At 36.1% G+C, this 21,294-nt stretch overlaps 1 protein-coding gene across 7 annotated transcripts in view; it reads right to left on the reverse strand.

Moving 5' to 3' along the window:
• Positions 1-21,294, reverse strand: part of kank1a (KN motif and ankyrin repeat domains 1a) — an 81,991-nt gene that overhangs the window by 12,705 nt on the left and 47,992 nt on the right. For 4 of the 7 annotated variants that reach the window (XM_088629044.1, XM_088629045.1, XM_088629048.1 and 1 more), the window contains exons 2-3: positions 18,774-18,896; positions 4,114-6,783 (exon numbers count right to left, since the gene is read on the reverse strand). In XM_088629044.1, coding sequence (XP_088485170.1) covers positions 4,114-6,783; positions 18,774-18,810 — 2,707 coding nt within the window. In that variant the 5' untranslated portion in view covers positions 18,811-18,896. The remainder of the gene's footprint in view (positions 1-4,113; positions 6,784-18,773; positions 18,897-21,294) is intronic. The other 3 variants (XM_088629043.1, XM_088629050.1, XM_088629049.1) reach the window with 1 other exon arrangement.

The raw sequence follows: 21,294 nt of genomic DNA on the forward strand, positions 1-21,294 counted from the left end.
GAATTTAATGTAGACAACAAAAGGAGTACCTGTTTTTCCAGTAAAAAAACAGATAACTGGGTCATTGATAATGTCCATATAAAGTTCAGAAGAAGCAAATCAGTATAGCATGCTTGCCTGCATACTAAAATGAATATTTTGCTGCTAACCTTGATTTACTGTGATAGGTTAGAACATATGCCCACAAAAGAAGAGATTATACTATACAGAAAATGGTTTCACTGAAATGGCAAAAGATCATTACCTTTTCACAACTGTAATACTTTTTTTTTTTTTGAGAGGGGAAAACTGAGACTGGTATATCAGACAATGAAAGAAACAGGTTCTAGCCACCTGAAAGCTGAGTATACAGGCTTCCTGACCTGTTATTAATAGCAGGCACATCAATGCAAAGAAAATCACCCTGTTTCCTCCTTTCATTATATGCTAGTTCTTTATTTCACTTCATAGACCAAAACACTGCTTGGCCAGATGTTAAGAAAAAGGTTGAAATCTGGAAGATGACTGGTTTCGTGTCAGGATTCTATAGAAGTTTCCCAAGGTATAATTTAAACATTTTTACTTGACTTTTCTATAAAACAGATTAGAAAGTGCAAATAAAACTTCACAGACAGTCAAGAGCATTTGGTAGAGCAAATGGTTAACCACTTATGAACCACCATAATATATGAGGTTAAGTTGATGCATTCTACTTCAGTTTGCCTTCACCCTCATATCAGAAGCATAGAAGAATAGGATAGTAAAGACTTTATAATACATCCATCCATTTTCTAACTATTTCTTCCAATTCAGGGTCACAGGGAAGCCAGGGCCTATTCCAGCAAGCAACAGGTGGAATGTGGGGTACACCCTGGATGAGTCAATTGCAGGGCAGATATACAGACACTTACACAGTCACACCCAGGGCCAATTTTCAAAGAATCCACTTAACCCAACTAGTACATTTTTGGACTATGGGAGGAAACTGGACCATCTGGAGAAAACCCCCTACAAACATGGGGAGAACTTACAAACTCCACACAGACTGTGCCCCAGGTCTGGAATTAAACCCAGGGCTCCACCACTGCAAGCCAGCAATGTGAACACACTAGCTACACTAGCTTAAGCACATACAATTAAACACAAATGCTGCCCCATTATAATATGGTAAACTCTATTAAATTGTATCGCTTTTTCATAGTTTTGAAGTTGGCTTTTGTTGTTTAAAATGTGTGTAATAATTCACGTTTTGTGGTACAGAATTTTCACAGAAAGAATATTCATAAAAAGATGTATACAGTACATATATATCTAACTTGATATGACTACGTCTGTTGTTTACACTTTGTGGTGCAGTAGTGCACAGTGGTTTGATCTGGTTTATAGAGAAGAGGCTAGCACATAGCGTGGCATCAAGCACTGAGTTGTAACACTTACAATGTGACCAAACTCTTAATCAGCTATGCGTACATATTGTCAAGCTTTTAATGAGAAGGTGTGCATCCGAAGACGAATTGGCAATTTTCAGCCATGCAGTGAAACTGCTACTGCAGAGCTTTTCACATCAGTGAAATAAGTTAATTAAGTTATTAAACCTGAAGGTTGGATAGGTGTATTTTGCACAAGAAAATCTGTCCCACTTTCTCTCAAAATTAAGAATTGCTATAATATACTTTACTGTAGCTGGCCAAAGTAAATGATCAGTTTTTCTCTTTCTCTGTTGGCATTTCACTCATGGTTGTTCACTGACTCAGGCAATGGCAAGGTCTTCTGCAGAGGGCAAATTCTACACTGTCTCGATTTCAAGGAGGGTAATGTCACTTCTTTTACCCTGTTGGACATGATGAGAGCATTTTTGTTCTGAATAGTGTTAACACCTGGTACCTGCTCTTCTGTTCATCTTGCATTTACTTCTGTGGATAAAGGTTTAACAAATTATGTAACGAAGGCTTAAGGTAAATGTTCTATGCAAAAAGTGTGCTGTGTTTTGTTTTTTTTTGCCCATTAATTACAGACCTACGCAATTAGCTGAGGAACTGCTAGTGCACAGGTGAATGTATTTAATCTCATTGATTACATAACGACCAGGAATATTTCACAATCTGCTGAGACTTCAGAAAACATGGGGGGGAATTACAGTATGCCGAAAGTTCAAAGACCTCTCGTCTGTAAGGAGACCTTAACCCCTGTTTATCAGTTCATACACTTTGTACCTTTTCTGCATTCTCTTATTTACCTGAGCTTGTTGCTAGCTAAAAGTCATTAGGAAATACAATTCTAACCTTGTTTAAGATTAAATTAATATTTTCCTAATATAACAGTACTGAAGCAATGTACATATTTCCTATTTTCCACTGCCTTGTTTTCTATATGAACATAAGTGAAAATTACACTTCATCTAAGATTTATGAATCAACATCACAAGCTCCCCACCAGCAAAACATCTAAGCATTTAGTCCTAGCTTCTGGTATGTAAAAGACATGAGGTAATTGTTGGTCATTTTCCAAAATACTGCTGCATTTTTCAGGGTCAGAGATAACTTAGACCTGTCAGATCCTATCAAGCTTTACTTTTTAAAAGAAACAACATTAACTCCCTTGTACTCCCGAGACAGGGACACGAACAGGACTTGGTAAAAAATAGAACAGTGGAAACAAGATTACAGAATACTGTATAATGTCTAAATTATCACGGATTCATAGCCTTTTCTTAATCATCAAACACTTTTTATTTAAGGAACCAACTCCTTTGCAATTTGCTTTTTATTTTAACACATCTTAAATTAATTCTGGCATTAATAACCGACTTTCACAAGGAACAAAGCCAGTAATAAAAATCCAAACAAATAAAGGTGGAAGTTTAACATCAATGATTCATAATTGAATCACATCTTAAAAAATCAAACTACTACATAAAGCATCAAGTGAAGAGAAAGCAACTGTTTGGAAAAGTAATATCTAAAATAGAAATCCGTTTGAAAGCTTAATTTCAAACCAAACTGACCTTCTAAATATAATCTGCAGCATGAAAGCAACAGTAGCAGTCAGGATTAAAAACAGTGGCAGACGTGACTACTTTTTGCACTACAATGATGCAAAATATCTCTTTTTAGTTATATAGACTTAAGTCATTAATGCTGATCATACTTTAATTTTGTTTCTGCTACTGCATTGTAAAATCCTTTACAGTGCAATGTAAGGGGGCAGATTAAGGCCATATTGTTGTGAGCAGAAAAAGGAAATATAATTCAGATTCCTGACTCTGTTATGTGGTTCTGATCAACTCCAGCTCTATCCTGTGGAATCCAAAAAAGTAAATCAAATTCCACAATTGGAAGGGTTGTCATGAAAATAAGATTGGTCTCTAATGTTAGTGCAAAGCAGCATGTGGCATGCAGAAAATGTTCAGACTACCAAACTCCCATGGAGGAAATTAGTCTGCAGACTGCTTTGGATACTCTATGGTTTAATCTTGGTAGAACTATTTCTGTCTAGTTCCACTTTTTATTTTAATGATTCACTCAAATGCTTTCTGCTCCTTATATTATTTAATTTGATCATTTTTAGAACTTTCCTTTTAATAATGCATTAAAGCTAAGTAATGCTTAACTTTATTTACAAGAGAATGACTGCACTTTTCAAAAACAGTGCAGAACCCTTTTGGCGTTTTCAGGTGATAAACATACTGTAACATTATTATCCCTTGTAACACACTGTGAATAAGAATTCCTTTTATTTCTTTAGTTAAACTTTCAGGTTTAACAACCATTTCATCAATCATTTAATCAGAAAGTAAACACCCATAATGGTACTTGGTAAAAAATAGGAAAAATTGACAGTATGATGATAGAAGTTGCAAAATGATCTTGAACAATTATCTCTGAGCAAGTTGTAACTTTATACAAGCAGCGACACACTCTGCTGAGGTAAAAGATGCACTGAAGGAATTACATATATATATAAAATGCATTAGAGGTATAACAAAGATTCCACACTGGAAATTAAGGTTGTATAGTCTAGACACCTAAATTATAGTATGGATTTAAAAGCTGCCCATGGTTTACTATATACTGCAATCCAAGTATGATTTAGTCAAATTTTACAATACCAATTAACAAAAAAATTCTTACATACCTGTAATGGCACTTGCAGAATCTGGACAGAGCTTAAAGATCTCCATGGTTCTGAGCTCCTCTGTGCTTGAATATTTCATGACGGAGTTTATGGATGATAAGGTGTTCATTAGCTGGGAGTTGAGAGAACCAATCTGGGAATGAGGCTGGCCAAAGGCATCTGCAAGTTCGCTGTAGTTCTCAGCCAGAAGCATCTGCTGTTCTTGCAGAAGCTTTTGTACTTGTTCAATATAATGGTCCAAACCAGCAGCTGTTCCTAGCTGGGACTGCTGAATTTGCCCTGCTTCTGATATGCTTTCATCCCCTACTCCAATGCTTCTGGTTTTGGCAGAATCTGTTATTTGATGAGAAGGACCACAAGCAATGGTTCTTGTTTTCAAACCCACTAAAAAGTTCTCATGTATGCCGGCCTGCCCAACACCACAGTCTTTGGTCTTCACAACCGAAGGCTTTTCCAGTTCAGATTCGCTTCTCACTGTGGTACCAACTCCCACAGAGCGCGTCTTGACGGTCATCTGCACTTCTTTGACCCTACCATCACCCACGGCAACCGTTCTAGTTTCAGTAGGTACTGTATTAGTTTGTTTATCTTGAGTTTTCAATGTGGTGTTCGTGCAGGAATCCATAAAAACTGCTGTTTCTGTGTTGGTAGATGTGCTTACGGTATCTATTGCTGTATTTGTGTACTGAGAAGTAGTATGACGTACAGCCATAATACCTGACTCCACCATATTGACAAAATCTGTATTTGTGCCAAAAGACACCAAGTCTTTCTCAGGACAAACTGTCACATTCACTGAACATTCTCCACATCCAACCGATCTAAACTTCTTAGCCATTTCAAGTCCAGTTTTATAAAGGTCTAAATCACCCACAATTTCTTCCGTGTTAACTCCTGTTTCATAAACACTCAATTCTACCCCCACATTCTTGCTACACATCTCAACACACCTTCCAGTACACTTATCTTGGGTTTGAACCCTTTCCTGGACAGTCCAACGGTTCATAGGCAATTCTGGACCTACAGCAACATGACGTAGTTCCGGGCTACAGGAAACTCCAGTTGCAGATGCCTGAGAATCTTGCCCTGTGCAGGCATCAGCAACATCCACATGATTTCCCACAGCCTGGCTTTGCATCTGTACCTTTGCCTCCACTGAGGTGCTGTAGACTGCTGGCCTTGCCATTGACCCCTTATCAGCTTTCTTTCTTGATCCTGCTGCCTGAAGCTCTAGCTTCAATTTGCCCATTTCCATTTCATGAGTTGTTTCCTTCAACTGCACTTCTAGTCTGTAGATTTTGTCTTTGAGAGCGTCAATGGCCTGATGTTGCATTTCTATTTCCGTTTCTGCCTCTGTTGACACACCTAGCAAAGCTTCCGTTACACCAACCCCTGTGCTTCTCGTCTCCACCTCCGTCTCCACAGCTACATCCCTGTACTGTTTGGAAGATTTGCGATAAATTACAACATCATTCATGTTCTCATCAGCACCAACTGCAATAGATTTCTGCTCTTTTGCGTTCTGCTTCTGTTCTGCCTTTTGGGGTAAGTTAAACTGTGTGTCATAATTATTGTCCTGTATTTTCCTCTCCAATGCTTGCATTTCAGCTGTCAACTGCCTGAACTCCTCTATTCTTTGGGAGCTATGCTCCATGTTCTCGAGTTCATCCTCAGAATCTATGTGCAGCTCTGATCCCTTTTTCAACTGGGAGAGCTGATCAAACTGCTGCGCATTGCCTGCACTATAAGATCGTTTTCGGAAGCCATAGCCCATGCTTTGACTGGTGGATTTTTGGTTATTGATTTGCGCGGCCAGCTGCCTCTTCTCCTCCTGTAGCACAGAGATCTTGACTTGCAGAACTGGGATAGTCTTCACTTGCTCTTCCAGCTCTTTCAGCCTCTTTAAGGCTACCACCATTTGCTCTCGAATTTGTTGCAAGTGCATGGGGCTGATGTTGGTGACAGGAGTGGTCATTCCTGAACTCATGGGACTGTGGCGGATGGAGCTACCCATGGAGGAGGTGAAGTAGGGATTATACTCTCCGTTGGCTTGGTGGCCATTGTGCACGAGCTGGTGAGAGTTAGGAGAGATCTGATTTTGTCCGCTAGATCCCGTGAAAGAGGAGAGAGAACTGGTTGATCCCATTCCACCAAAACTGGCAAGTCTTGGCCGGCGGGCCTCACTGGATGGGGGCTGCATGAGCAGCCTCTCCTGCTCCAGCCGTCTTCGTGTTTCCATGAGGGTTTTCTCCACATGCAAGTTGTGCCTGGGCAACCTGGGGGAAGGCGGTGGCAGCAGCTTGCCCTCAGGGACACTCAGGAATGCTGCGGAGGCCTCATGTAGCACAGCTGTCCTCACTTGGGGAGAGTTTGGTTGGTTTCTTGTAGGAAGCAAGGGGGACTGTTTACATTCATCGCTGTTGGAAGACGACAGCGACTCGGTGGATGTCCACCCACTGGTCTGTCCGCCACCACTCCGGGATGTTGCCACAGGCTTTGCCACTTTGGGTTTCCTCTGGATGTTTAGTTTCTTTAAGGTGTTCCCCCTCTCAATGTCATCCACATACTTCAGAAAATCCAGGTCTAACTGATAACCATAAGGGGTCTCCAAATAGTACGGGGCCAATGAGTCCTTGTCATCGTCCGCATTTAGACCTCCCTCTCCTTTTTCTGTGGAAAAAAAAAATAGATATCTCAGAATACTGTAAATCCCGATTTCTCATTTAGGTTTGAACAAATGTACAGAAATTTGTTGAATGAAAGATCTATTAAAAATTTAACCCTGAAACCTAGTTATTAAAAAGTATTTCAAAAACTACACATTTAATGCTTTTATATGGATAGATGATCTGAGTGCTCTTTAGGAGACATCTAATTGAAATTGAACAAATTAATTGCATTGAAACTCAAAAGGTTAACATCCACATTTAAGATTCTACTGTCAAACTACACAAACATCTTGAATGTAGCTGCAGGAATGAGTCAGTACTTCAACAAAAAAAACTGTTATACCCGGTATCTTCCAATTTTCCATAATTAAATGCCACCCCATCCATCTGAATTTGCTCTGTTTATAGTTATGAACTTCAGAATACTGCTGATTATTTAACCTTTAAATATGTGGAAAGAAGAAACCATGTTATACCTACTAATGAGCGTAGGAAAAGAGTGTACACTGATCTTCTCTTTAGTCACTTTCCACAACAAAATTATTTATTTTTTATTGAATACTGTGCTGAGATCTCAATATTTATATTACCATAAATGGTGTCCAATTGATACAGTAACTACATAAAATAATTATTGCCTCCTAAATAGTATTGCCACATCTGATGTTGCAGTAAAGCATGGCTGTAGTGAAATAAGCTCAATATAATTTGCTGCTACATGTACAAACGTGAATAAGGAATCCCCTCATAGAGCTGTTTCTTTTCAACATCTAGGCTAACATTACTATCCGAAAACGAGGTTATTTATACAGCTGGGCATCCTTTTTTGAATTTCAGATGGAAAGTGGAAAAAAAACAACTGTTCCAGTTGCTGAATTACACAAACCAACTTCATACTGTACAGTAAGTTTGCTTCCAATAAATATGTGCAGTTATGAACCATTAAACTAAAAAAAAAGACTAGCTTAACCAAATGCTAAAAACAATATTCTTAGCTTCTTTGGAGAAAACAAGAGAAACTGTTATAGAACACAAGGCAATAATCCTGTGCACAGTGCAGAGCTCTGTGCTGAATGATTCCTTTGGGAGGGGGGGGGGGGATTTGAGACAGTGGGGTAAACAATTTTTTTCCTTTCCTAGACCATTATATAAACACAGCATTGTGAAGTATAAATTAATTATCAGGACCGAACCTCTTTCACATTTATTTATACAAACACACATTTTAGATACATTTTAATGATTGGTAAACCCATAAGAGGTGTCAAAAGCTCATGCTGAAAGCACTATACAGTCAGACCTGCTGATATCACACTCCAAATTCCTCATCTACTAAAGAACTTTCCTGTCCAACACTGGAAAACAAACAAGCTGTACCTAAAACTTTCCAAACCCTTAAAAAACAGGAAATCTGAACTATTAGGCAGCAAAGCTTAGAACTCTCATCTCTGCTAAGCTACAAACGTTCCTCAACAAGGGGAAAAAAACCATGCAATCTCAATGTATTTTAATATACTTTTCAGCAAAAGACTAATGACAGAAAATATCACTCATTGATCCTTCCTTACCTCTCTGCTTAGCCCACTGGCCTTCAGCGTCTATTCATCGAAACCCTGGATCATCTAATGGAAGCAAGCTGTGAGCTAGAACTCTGCCTGCTCTCTCTCTCTCATTCTTCACTCCATAAGGGGAAAAATTCCACTATTAGTGTAAACTTAGCCAAGCCCAGCTCTGCCTGCCATAGGCCGCCTGCTTCCTCCAATGAAACAAGCCTTACTTTCCTTTCCTTCTACCCCAACAGAAAACCATCTAAAGTTACGGTACCTTTTTCAATTTAGTTAAATCTTCCTTTCAAAGGTGCATTGTCCTATTCAAAGGAAAATAGCTTCTTGCAAATAAATATTTTGTATTTCATAACTCAAGGTCCATATGCAAAAAATATTATACTACTGACAGAAATATACAGCAGTTATCCAAAATAAATTGTAAAGTTTCAATATATATTGCTAGACCCTTTCTTGAAAATATTCTTATGTTTATTGTCCACATTCTCCCCCCGTTTCAACACTTAAAATACAACGCACTTCAATATTGTAATCAAATATCTGACAGTCCACCATTTTAGAACTATTTCTAAAACATTGTAAAGAAAAAGGTTTTCATGGTTAAACGTTTTAAAATGCAAAATGGAGATAAGTTTACATCTAATCTCAACACTGAGCTTTGTTGCCTATTCATACCTTCTCCAACAGCTGTGTTTTCATCATAACAAGCAAACATTTGTTTTACATGATGACTCGCATGATGTTCCATAAAGGGAATACACCACAGATGTCATCCAGTACGTCAGTGTTTTCTGGTACCAGGCAGCACTGCTGTGAAAATCTCAATTCAATCGGGACATCTGAACTATGAGTTCAGTCTTGGTAAAGAGGAAGGCTAGAATTTCATGCCCCAGCACCATCAATCAGAGTATAAGTTAAGCTTATGCAAGGATAAATAAACATGCATTATCGGATGTCCTAGTACAAGGCTACTGAAGGCACAGGCAGTTATTTCAGGAGGCATCAAAAACACAGTTCACCTATTACTGTTTATAGTAGCTTCTTTACTGTAGATATGACAATATACCTGCTCAAACATATTCAAATATGGTAAAACTTGTAATTATCTTTTTGTTACTATAAAGGAACAAATAAAAATATTTTGGAAAAATTGGGGAGATAACTGGGGGGGGGGGGGCATTAGATCTTAAAAGCGTTAGTATATAGCTAACGCACAAAGGTTTTAGTTGAAAGGTTTAATTGAACAGAATTGATCATAACTGAAATCTGAATCATTTACTGAACACCAAAAGATTTTCAAAAGAATGACCCGCAGGCAAGATCAAAGCCATAAAAATATACGGTAAATGTAAATGTTTAAAATAGCCAATGACATTTGTAACAACTCGACATGCTTTAGGAAGAGCTCTTGAAATACAGGGACCTAGTTTTAAAAGTCACACATGCTGTGCTTGTTGTTGTTTAAGGCATCATTCCCCCCCGCCCACAAACTGCTTCTCAGCAGTAAAGCCCTGTCTAGCTGGCACATTATAAACCACACCTATGATAGCCATGATGTGTGTTTGTGTACCCTTGAAGACACCAAGTAAAGATCAACATTTACCCAGGCTGGGTCATTACACAGAGCAGAAGGTTCAATGTCCCTTTGCTTTTTATAAATCTGAAAAAAAGTTGGTTCTTTTAAAAAAAAAGTCTGGATTTAAGGATCAGTCTATTTGTATTAGTTATGCGTGCCTCTAGAGTTACATATAGGCCCACAGAAGTTAGGCACACGTGATAAACACACAAGTGCTCAATCAAACAAGAATTCACAGAGCTTTATTTATTTTTTCTAAAATATCTAGCAAATAACATTGGTAGAAACTACCACTGATGTTGATGTCAGGTCTACAAGAAACAAAAGGCAAGAGGAATTTATTGAACAACTTTGGTACTGAAAAAATATTTTTAATTTTATTCATAGTCAAAAAAAAAACTACCAGTATACATCATATGTTTATATTTGAAAACAATGTACTGTATCATTACAATAATTATGGTGGCAAGGTTATTTCAGCAGTATGGTTCTTGAGGTATGGCCACTTTTCTGTTTTCTTTCTAACTCACCAGAGCCGAGTTTATTGTTATCAGGGGCAAAGGGATTGGGATGTTGCTTTGGTTAAAATGCGGCCACCTTCTTTATCCGATGAAACATAATGACTGAGCCGTGTAAACAACCTAAAATAGAATTCCGCAGACAGTCTAGTCTCAGGCATTCCTCCCCGGAGCTTTTTGAGGACCTGTAGTAAGGAAAGCACGCCTATAAACGTACTTTTTTCATGTAGCTCTACTGTAATCCCTACAAACACAAAGTAAGCATATACAGTAACTTGCCGAATTTTAGACTAGATACTGTACAAGACTGTTTCTAAAACCAATACTGTTTTATGTGTGTAAGTAACAGTTTTGTGCTTGGTTATGCTGAAACATAGAGAAGTCTTGACAGACCAGGCACAAGGCCCAAAATTACAAAGTATTATCTTTAAATTCTCACTATCAAGTATAACTTCTTACATTCCCTGTCATCCAAATTCAGTAAGACATACACAACTGCTGTCAAATTTAGGCTGTAGCAGAGATGAATTAAAAAGACATCACATCTGAAACACTGAAAATGATTATATTCATATTTGTTTAATGGATAAGGAAAATAAATTACAAAAAATATTTTTGTAGCTTATTAATGCACGCAGAATCTAAACTACACATTTGTACCTTTATCCTTGATGTCATGCCACAAATCAAATTCCACAATGATACATTGTAGCATATCTGCTTCCACTGTTAAATAACTCTGAACATGTACACGCATAGTAAAGCCACAAAATTATACTGGAAAATCTAAAACAAGAGCATACACTGTACCATCAAACGTTATGTTTTATCTGTCCCAAACATACTGAAATGAAGGAATATATTAATAGGTAAAACAGATAGTCTGACAAGAAAACCTACGAAAAGAAAATGAGTTTTTAATCTCCTGAAGTCACAGCAAGAATCAATCCAATCTCAAGCTTTTAAACTGAATTCTAAACATGCACTCTAAATGAGTAAACATTTAGACGAGCTTATTTAAGAATTCTAAACAATGAGTTAAATATTAATTATGCTAGGTGTGTTAAGCAGCATTTTAAACTTGAGTTGCTATTCAATATACAAGCATAAATTAGGAATTGTATAAGTAAAACAGTTAATTTAATAAAAATGCAGAAGTTCAACTAGGCATTTTGCCAACTATATGCATAGCTCAAATATGTGAAAACTGGCCTTGGCCTTATAAAAATGTACAATGAATTCCTGGAAGAACTACATTTGGTCAAAGCACTAAGTCAAGCCACACCACAATGCTGAAGAACACAGCCTAATTACTGTCCTCTACACAACTCCCAACATTGCGCAAAAACAAATGACACATCAAGATAAAAGCTATCAGAATCAGGAATAGATGTAATACCAACTCCACCATTTTTTATTTACTTCAGATTTAGGAAAACTCAAAACTGTTGACCAAAAACCGTAATCAGATGCAGAATCTGTACTCCGTAGTTTTAATTAATAATTCAACAAATCTCAGACTTTCAACAATCCTCAAGATAGTTAAGCAGCATTAAAAGAAAAAAGTATAAAAGTTTGCTACTTACATATAGCATGTAATGCGTATTGACTATAATTTTAAAAATGAAAATAGGTTCCTGAAATGGCACTGAATACAGATTTACTGAAAGCATATACTGTGACACTTCAGCAGGCAAGTGTTCGTGTTTGCTGTAAAAGAATTTCACACTCCCTTGCTATTTCCTGACAGGGCTCATTAAAGACTGCCAGCCTACCCAGGTTTAACTACTCCATTCTTCACAATCACGTCATTGAATTTACTGGTCAATTTAACCAAATAAAATTCTAATACATTTATTAATAATCACAAAATCAACATACTTACAGAGCATGAGAATGTAGTCTCTTCCAAAACATTTCTGACTAAATCTGTTGGTTAGGAAGAAAAACATTCTCTTCCAATCAACAAGTAACTGAAAAACTGACAAAAAAAATACATCGGGAATTAAGTTCCGTCCAACCAACCAAGAAAGCTGTTTATAGTTTTCTAGTTTCAGGTCATATACATTTTAAACAGGGAAAAAAACTATCCATGCAGACCAAACCACACATTTGTGAGTAGTGAAGCCACAGTTTTTTTCCTTCTGCTAAAAAGCATATGGATGACGTCAATTCTGGTTTTTCAGAGAAAAAGAAAGAGGGCCAAAGAATAAAAAATAGTGTGCACAAATATATGTTACACTAACCCCGTGGTTCTCTTAAGTTGAAGACAGTAAAGCCAAAAAATGCACTACAAATTGTTTTCTATTCTGAGACAAATTAAGCATGTGATAGAGTTAATTCTTGTTTTTTTGGAACAGTTCCTAGGTGTGGAGTAGATTAAGGAGAACAGACATTTGCAGAGTTGACCCTAGCGGTGCCTCCATTGAAAGGCTTTGATGTTTATTCAGTTCTTACTGATTCTGCGGTGGTGTAAAATAGTAAGTCTCTAGACTCATAAGTTATGTATCTATGGGTTCAGGTCCCCACTGTAGACACTGTTGTATCTTGAGCTCCAGTCCACCCCTGTATGAATGGGAACCAGCACTGCTGAAGGAAATCCTGAGACGAACACGTGTGCCATCAAGGGGTGGGGGGTCTTCATGTGCCCTCTCATCCTCTTAACTTGGGAACTAGGATAGGCTTTGACACAATGAACCAATTTGGCTCAGATATGAAATATCCTATCTTGATTTACTGATCATTATTTTACTCACATATTGCTTAGGGTGACAGCAGATCACTTGCCTATCAACACCACACCAAGATATGTTGACTTCATTTACATTCTTAAGTACTATGAACTTGCATTTTAATATATTGAGAGACATTAAAACACTACCAATTCCACTGGTTCCACACTATTTTGTTGTATTTTAATCCCTCTGAGCATGCTTTGCAACTGTCCTAATTGTAGTCAACTGTTCCTCAAAACTTTACCAGGTATGAGAGATTATGTACACAAATGGTACTTAAACAATTTTTGGACCAAATTTTAACTTTTCAGTTAATGCAAGAGGCTGGGGATTTTGTTTGACTGCCTAAACATCTGCTGGGAACTGTACAATACTGTTGTGTACAGTTTCTATTAGTATGTAAACACTATTATACATTTTTTGTTAATAAAAGTTATTTTCATAAAACGTACGCTTTAGAAATCTTTAAAAAAAAAATCAGAATCATTATAAACTTGATTACAACTTAGGCAGTCACTATAAACACTGTACAATACCTAACTCATTGCATTTCCTACTCCAAGCTAATAGATTGTCAAGTGTTACTTGGCATCATCATGTTCTCCTCTATACATTCATAAATCTAAAAGGTTACTTTTTATGTGCTACAAAACACATATCAACTTACCTAGTGCAGTTAGCTTACAATACTGTGAAACATCAGTAGAAAATAACAGAATGTTGTTTCTACCTGATGAAAGTGAAAAGAGCAAAACAATACAAAAAGTAACTTTTGCACAGTAGTTTAACTCCTGACCAGCAGAGGGATGCTAAAATACCTTTAAGGATCAGCAGTCCTCTGCTAACAATAGGTATTAATTTTACAATGTGATCAGTCTAATTTATCATACAGAATCAGTAAAATATGGGCCTGTTTTGAGGCATGATGGACAAACATAAAAATACTCAAAGTTTTATTGAGATTTAATGTTTAAAGCACTGGCATTCTGGTTATTTTGAATTACTTGTAACATAGCTCAGGTACTTAAGTAATGCATTACCATTAAAATGCAGATTTGTCTAAAACATGTTTGACACACCAATGAGCAGTGGGGAAAAGCAATTACAGATATTACCCAAAACACATTTCAGCTTGATTTTCCATATCAAGCTAGGATCGTGGTCTTATGTCACATTTTGTGCTTTTGCCATGTGAAGTACTGACAAGGTACTTAACTGACTTTAAAAAGCTTTTCAATTATTGAATTCATTTTGCAAACACCAAGAGTGAAATGCCAAAACAGTGCCCTAGAACTCCAATGTAAAAAAAAACAGTTTTGAGCTAGCTAGCTCCCGGTTTAACATTAAACCAGTTGTTTTAGGGGACCTATTTTGATTAAGGAAAGCAATATTTTTTTGCACCAGTCAGTAGTCAACATGTTTCCCCAAATAGTTTGAAAATGTGGAAAAAACAAAAACCTGACCTGTGAATGACTGAGGAACAATACACACTTTCCCATAAATGATGCTTAAGTAAATTATTCAGTAGTGGATTGTAGAAATACAAGTAAACACCCAAATTTATGTTTAATGCTCCCCTGAAAACAACAGCAAAACATTAGCCAATTCTTATATAAACAAGATTTTGTTTTTAAAAATAGCATTTTAAAAATAAACTAGATTTGTGTAACAGATAAATAATAAAAACAAGGGTATTAACATGTCCTTATAACATCTGTGGTATATAATTGGAAAACTGAAAAAAGAAATTAAGCAAGTGCAAATGTGAGAAGCATTCAGTTTGAACTTGACTGCACTAGAATTTCTGAAAACAATGCCACATAAAATTAATCATAAAATCCCAATTCCCTCTCATGGAAGCAGTTTGAGCTCTGTCAAGTTTTTAAATCCAGTAATTTCTCAAGCCTCAGAAAGCTTATAGAAGCTTCTTGTAGTCAAAACGCATACTATCACAGAATCATGAGGAATGTCACAGAAGTGTCAGAAGATAAGGTATGAGATATCAACCTCAGCAAATTTAGTTGCAGCTGCAAGCAAACTACTGAGAGACCCCAATTTCAACTATGGCTGTTCATCATACTGTAGTTTAACCCTAGTGGCTCCTACCTCACTAAGAAAGAGTAACCATAAGTGCCATCAGGAAAGTGGTGTTAGACTAATTCGTACCAATGGCAACAGTAAAGAACCTTCAAAAGAAAAATTCTGTTCTCATGATGAAATATCGACTATCATTTGAGATCATTATACAGTATATGAATCTGTAGTAGATTTCCAAGGTAAGAAAATAATGAGTTTGTCAGATACCAACTTATTTACTCCTAAGTAAATCGGGACCAATTATGTCGTAGGAAGGAACAAACTGAGTTTGGGGGCAGTGTCACTGGCGACATGATTTACACAGAAAGAAGCAGTTCATGTTAAAATATAATTATTAATATTGTTATAACATAGGAAGGTGGGTCTGTTTTATGTCTACTGTTCTTAGTTTCTTTGTTAGGATTGAGGGATTCTAAAAGGATATTTTATTAAACAACTTAATTCTCTGTGCTAAGATGTTCAAGCTTCTTCAGAAATGTACTTTCCAGCAAGATTTTCCTTCAAAGCTACTGCCAAAAGGTTAAAGGAGCATAAAATCAACCTTCAAGATTAACAAATCACAATTTCCAAGCCTTAATCCAATAGAACATTTGTGGCATGAACTGAAGGACCTGGATAAGTTAAAGAAAATGTGCCTAAATTATTAGAAAGTGCTGTAAAGTTAAAAGTTTCTGGAGCCTTTTATGTTATTAAAGCTAAAAGAGGTTTAATTACAGGAGTGGGGTATAGATAATCCAATCAAATAAACAGACTAGTGAATGTGTAAAAAATGTATTTACTTTGGATTATTATTGTGGTAAACCTTACATTTTTTTAATGTTGACCTCAATGCAACAAATACTGACGATACAGTTTTTTTTTTCTTTATACAATCAACTCAGTAACATTGAATCAAGGAACAATTATACAAATTTGGAGTTTGAACAGATAGCTTAAATGTCAAATGAATACGTTCTGCACTTATTTTATCAAATTATATTCACTGTGCTGCACAGCATATATGGAAACTTGATACTGTAGTTTAAACTTAATAGTTTCCAGAGGTTAATGATATTCTCAATCACAAGAAAAAAAAAACTTACCAAAACTTTGAGTTCAACTTGAAACAAGTTGGTATATGTCACCTCAAAAGCCTGACATACTTTGAATAACCCTAGTGTTCTGCATGATCATTCCTCAACAAATATTACCTAGCTTGCACTCCACAGCGTAGGTTGCTGAGCAACCTGCTTCCCTTCCCAAGTGCAGGACACAGAGCTCTGTTGTCTTCAAGGAATGCATGACTCCATTTACACTTTGCTAACGGACGTCTACCTTCAGCCCATGAATGTAATGTCACCAAATTACTGAGGAGGAATAGTAGAACAAATACTGCCTGCAGACATTTGAATACTGATGTGATGGGAAGAAAATCCAAATCCAAATTATCAATTGCTTTCTAAAATTCCTGTCTAGTTTTATTATAAGTTGAGTTTGTTTCCAAGGAACACAAAATTACATTTATATTAGAAAATGTCTATGTATAATCAGATTGACTTCATAAGATAGTTCCTAAATCACAACTTTATTAATAATTAGTAATAAATTACATAATAAGCAGAGCGTATTAATAAGCAGAGTTCTGAAACTCAGCAACTGCAACAGGGTTCCCATAACAGTACTAACAAGGTCAGCATGAACTGACTTATTAATACATACTAATGGCACAAAGGGGAAACACCTGAGAATAGATGAAAATCTTTTAACTTCTAAGAACGTGCGTCTCACAAGACAAGAGGAAACTCATGCCATCCTCTACACCTGATTACAGGTAAACTACTTGATCTGAGAAATTTCATCCAACCCTTTCTTAAAAAAATACCAAGGAATTATCTTCAACAACATGGCTGGGGAGCTGGCTTCCACATGTGAGCAGAGCATTATAAAATGTACGAATTATACAAAGTGCATTTTAATAAATCAAGAGAAAGACGATGATGATAAGATTTCTATCAAGGGTTGGTATCAAATTCAGAATTTCTGGCATGTAATACTGTTCATCATTCCTTCAGCCCCTGTTCAAACTACATCGAAGGCCAGTGATCTTTCCATATTTAGGAATTTGGCAATTGCATACCTTTTGATGACTTCTAATAGGCTGCATCACACCTATTCCTTATGACTTAGAATGCGAGTCATTGTCTTTTAATGCACAAGTGGCCATTTAGATGATGAAACATATTGACAGAAAGCTTTATTAAAATGTGTTAATGATAATATCGTAATGATATTCTCAATAACTGTCAATTAATTGAAACTCAGATTGGACTACCTCTTTTACATTAACGTACATTCAAATTAAACACTCATTTCCCATTTTACATAGAAGAATTGGAGAAAACCTATCATATCATGAACTTGGATGATAGACAAAACCTCATGTAATAGTATGCAGTTATGGGTTTATGCCGTTACTTAAATAACTTGCTAAAATATGAATTCATATTAACAAGATAAATGATCATAAACATGTACATTGTGATAGTGATAGCAAGTGAGCACCATATGCAGGCATGGGAATAAAACTTTTGCCATGATTATGTCTCCACTCAAACCTGGCACAGTGTGTGGTACCTCCTCCAGCTGAATGGAGGCAGACACCTGAGTGGGTTCTCCACATGAATTTAGAACTTTGGAATGCTGTTGTTACCTTGGAAACAGTATGGTTTAAAAAAAAAACAACTTTCAGTGCTGTTTAACCTCTGAAAATATGCCCATTCTTCAGGTGAAGTTTTATAAAAAGTCTGATCTTAATTACCTTGAAGGAGTACAAGAGTAGTCAGTCCACTGATGAAGTATAGTGAAGTGCAATAATCTGGAATTCTGACTGTAAAGTATTTCGTAATTGTACATATCAAATAATTAGACATACTTTACTTCAGCAAAATTTTGAAGTTTCTTATTATTCCTTTAAAGCTAGTTTCAATTACAAAAGAAGCAACAGCACAATTTTATCCTACATATGTATAATTATATTTAATTTTCTGAGCTTCATATGCAATGTGAGAGGATACAATTAATAAAATGGATACTTTATAATTTTATATACAGTTTACAAACTGCTTTAAAGTTGATAAAGTCTACTTTTGAATACATTCTACCTACAAATCAATTAGGCAAACATGATAAGAATGTTTTCAAGTTTTCATTGCCTCCATTTCGTAAGCCTTTTTAATTCTTAAATGTCAATTATACTACAAGATTTCTTCCAGGGGCTTGTGACAGCATTAAACACATATGAGACCACAATTCACAACAGTGAATCAATTCACTCGATGCAGATGGAGAATGTTAAATGCAAATGCTGGTAACTACAACTTCAGACATTTAATGCTTATAGTTTCAAATTACTTTAGGTCACCCAGTTATTAGTATGATGCACTCTTTTAGCACAAACATTACATGAATAGGAGACAGACAAAAAAAGTACTTCAGGGTTAAAGCAAAAGTGAATTAATTACCTGCAATACTGCCGTTAATCTGTGCTGTTTGAGCCATGACTGCACCCGTTCACTGTCAAATCCACAAAGACATTTAATGGAGTCATGCAAATGCCATGCATCAAGTCCAGCTTACCATGCAACCTGCAACAGGAAAAAAAACACAATTCTGAAAAGACATTCAATGCAGTAGTACGTGCCTCTATATTATTTGCATAGAAATTTAACCAGCACAGGCAAACACTTGAAAATTCTTTGCATACTTGCATTTGTAAAAGCCCAAGGACAGCATTATTTAATATCAAGCATGGCAGTGTGAGTCAAGAACACTAGAAAGGCTAGCCTTGCATCAAGAGTTCTGCCTATTGATCTGACTTTTGGTTGAACACCATTCTTCCTAGTAGATTACCTCTTGGAATTCCAACAATAAAACAATGTTCAAACAAAAAAAGATTATATTTTTCCAGATATGCTGCTTATAGCATGACTGACATCCTCACAATTATTTCATAAAATGTGTCCTCTCCAACAACTAACTTTAAAGGCACATGTGAATTATGCATATTGGTACAATCATGTATGATAATTGCATACATTGGAATGTACATTGGAAACCTGTCACATTGTGAAGTATACTAGAGATATACCGTCTACAAAACGAATCACAAACCACGGTTTAATTTTAACAAGATCAACAAATCAAATCTTCATTTCAACGTCCCCTCATTCCATTTTTGTAACCTCTTTTAATTCACGGCTGACCATCTCATTCCATTCTTCTTCCTCTACTTTCCCTCTTTCTGTATTTGTTTATGGTTTTCCACTTGGAAATTATCAGCAATATTTGTCACAGACTCTTGGCAGCAATTAACTACTTTCCATTTTATTAGTGTACAAGTCAGTTTTCTGGCAATATTATAAGCAATTTCATATTAGAAGAAAATAACTGACTCAGTAACATGAGTGAATGCTGCAAATGTTACAAAACATTGTAATGAGTTACAGTAGCTTGTCTTTTTCTGCAATATCACACTCTTGCACTATACATCAAACAGGCTGCCTAATAACTTTTACAATCCCCAATAAGTGTAAAATGCTAACTACTTTGTTTTTTATATGCATAGTATCTGTAAGTTAAAAAATTCCTTTTGTGCTTGAGAAGCTGTTTAAAGATGGATCACTGACCTCTAACTCTATCAGAAGTACCGGTAACAGATAAGGAGCTCTCCTTTGAATACTTAAGGGCCTTTACTTGGAATGTGAAGTCTATATAATTATTTTCTGAAAACACTGATACCATAACTTATTTAAAAAAAGCACAAGACTTTTTGTAGAAAAAAAATTAACCAAATTTTAAGCGGCAGAAAGTGCTTTAAGAATCTCTGTATCACAATATTAAAGTGAAACAATCTTTCAGTAGTTTAACCTAGTATGACAACTACAGAAATCTCAGAACATGTTACCAGCAAACAGACAAGCAAGAGAAAATGGCCAATCTCACAAGCAATCTCATTTTCCGGCAAGTTTAATGGGACAGGATTTCTGTCTGAAAGTGTAACACAATGATAAGGAAAACTAAAACATATATGTTTATTACAGCATTCAGCCAGGCCTTCTCATCCTACAACAGTAAAATTAGAATGTCTAATGCAGAAGTATAATATTCTGTACACAGCCCCATTCTTTAACAAGTTATAACAGCACCCACTAAGCGATTTTTAAGCAGATAAACAGTACATCAAATCTCTGTGCATTTAGAAAAAATAAACATAACTGTTTTTGGTATTCCTCTCTAGTTTTTCTTTCCCTTTCTTTTCTGTGAAGCTTAATCGTGTATCCTGCCTTAAATTCTAAAGAATCAATCATGATTTATAATAATCTGGATGCTAGGCTAATTAAACTTCTATCTGAAACTAAATCAATCCCGGCTTTTACAGATCTTGTGCAGTATGCATTTAAGACTCCTCGGATATAATTCAAAAGACAGACAAGTCCTGCTGTCTGTAAATATCAATGTCTGGTATTGCAATTCTTATTTTATCTCTATTCTCAAAATAGACCTGCTCTGTAGTATGGTATAAATGGAGCACATCAATCAGGTGGTTATCTGACATCTTTAAATACATTATATAAAAAGCTCCAAGCATTTTAAGAGCTTTCAAGCATCACCCCCCTCCCCTCTTAATTCCATATTAAATTAACAGTTTGCAGCATGTTTAATTTTACCAAATGTCAGGTAGTTCAAAACAACTTGCATACCACACTAGAAAAACGTTCAACTCCCGACATGTTCCAGCTCATAAATTCCTTGAGGAAACAGCAAAGTGCCACAGAAACAACCTGGCATTTATGAATAAAATAAAACTGGAAACTAGTGTGCAGTGATTACATCTTTAATTCTCTGCAAAACAGAGTCTCCAAGAGATGCCTGAAAATGTAAACAATCCATTGCCTTTGTTACCTGTTGATAATGAAAATAAAGTACCAAGTTTCTTATGTAATGTAAGCTGTCAGCATCAAGTTTTTTAGAAAGAGAAATGTT

Source organism: Lepisosteus platostomus, chromosome 4 (genome assembly GCF_059453375.1).
Source record: "Lepisosteus platostomus isolate fLepPlt1 chromosome 4, fLepPlt1.hap1, whole genome shotgun sequence".
Lineage (NCBI taxonomy): Eukaryota > Metazoa > Chordata > Actinopteri > Semionotiformes > Lepisosteidae > Lepisosteus > Lepisosteus platostomus.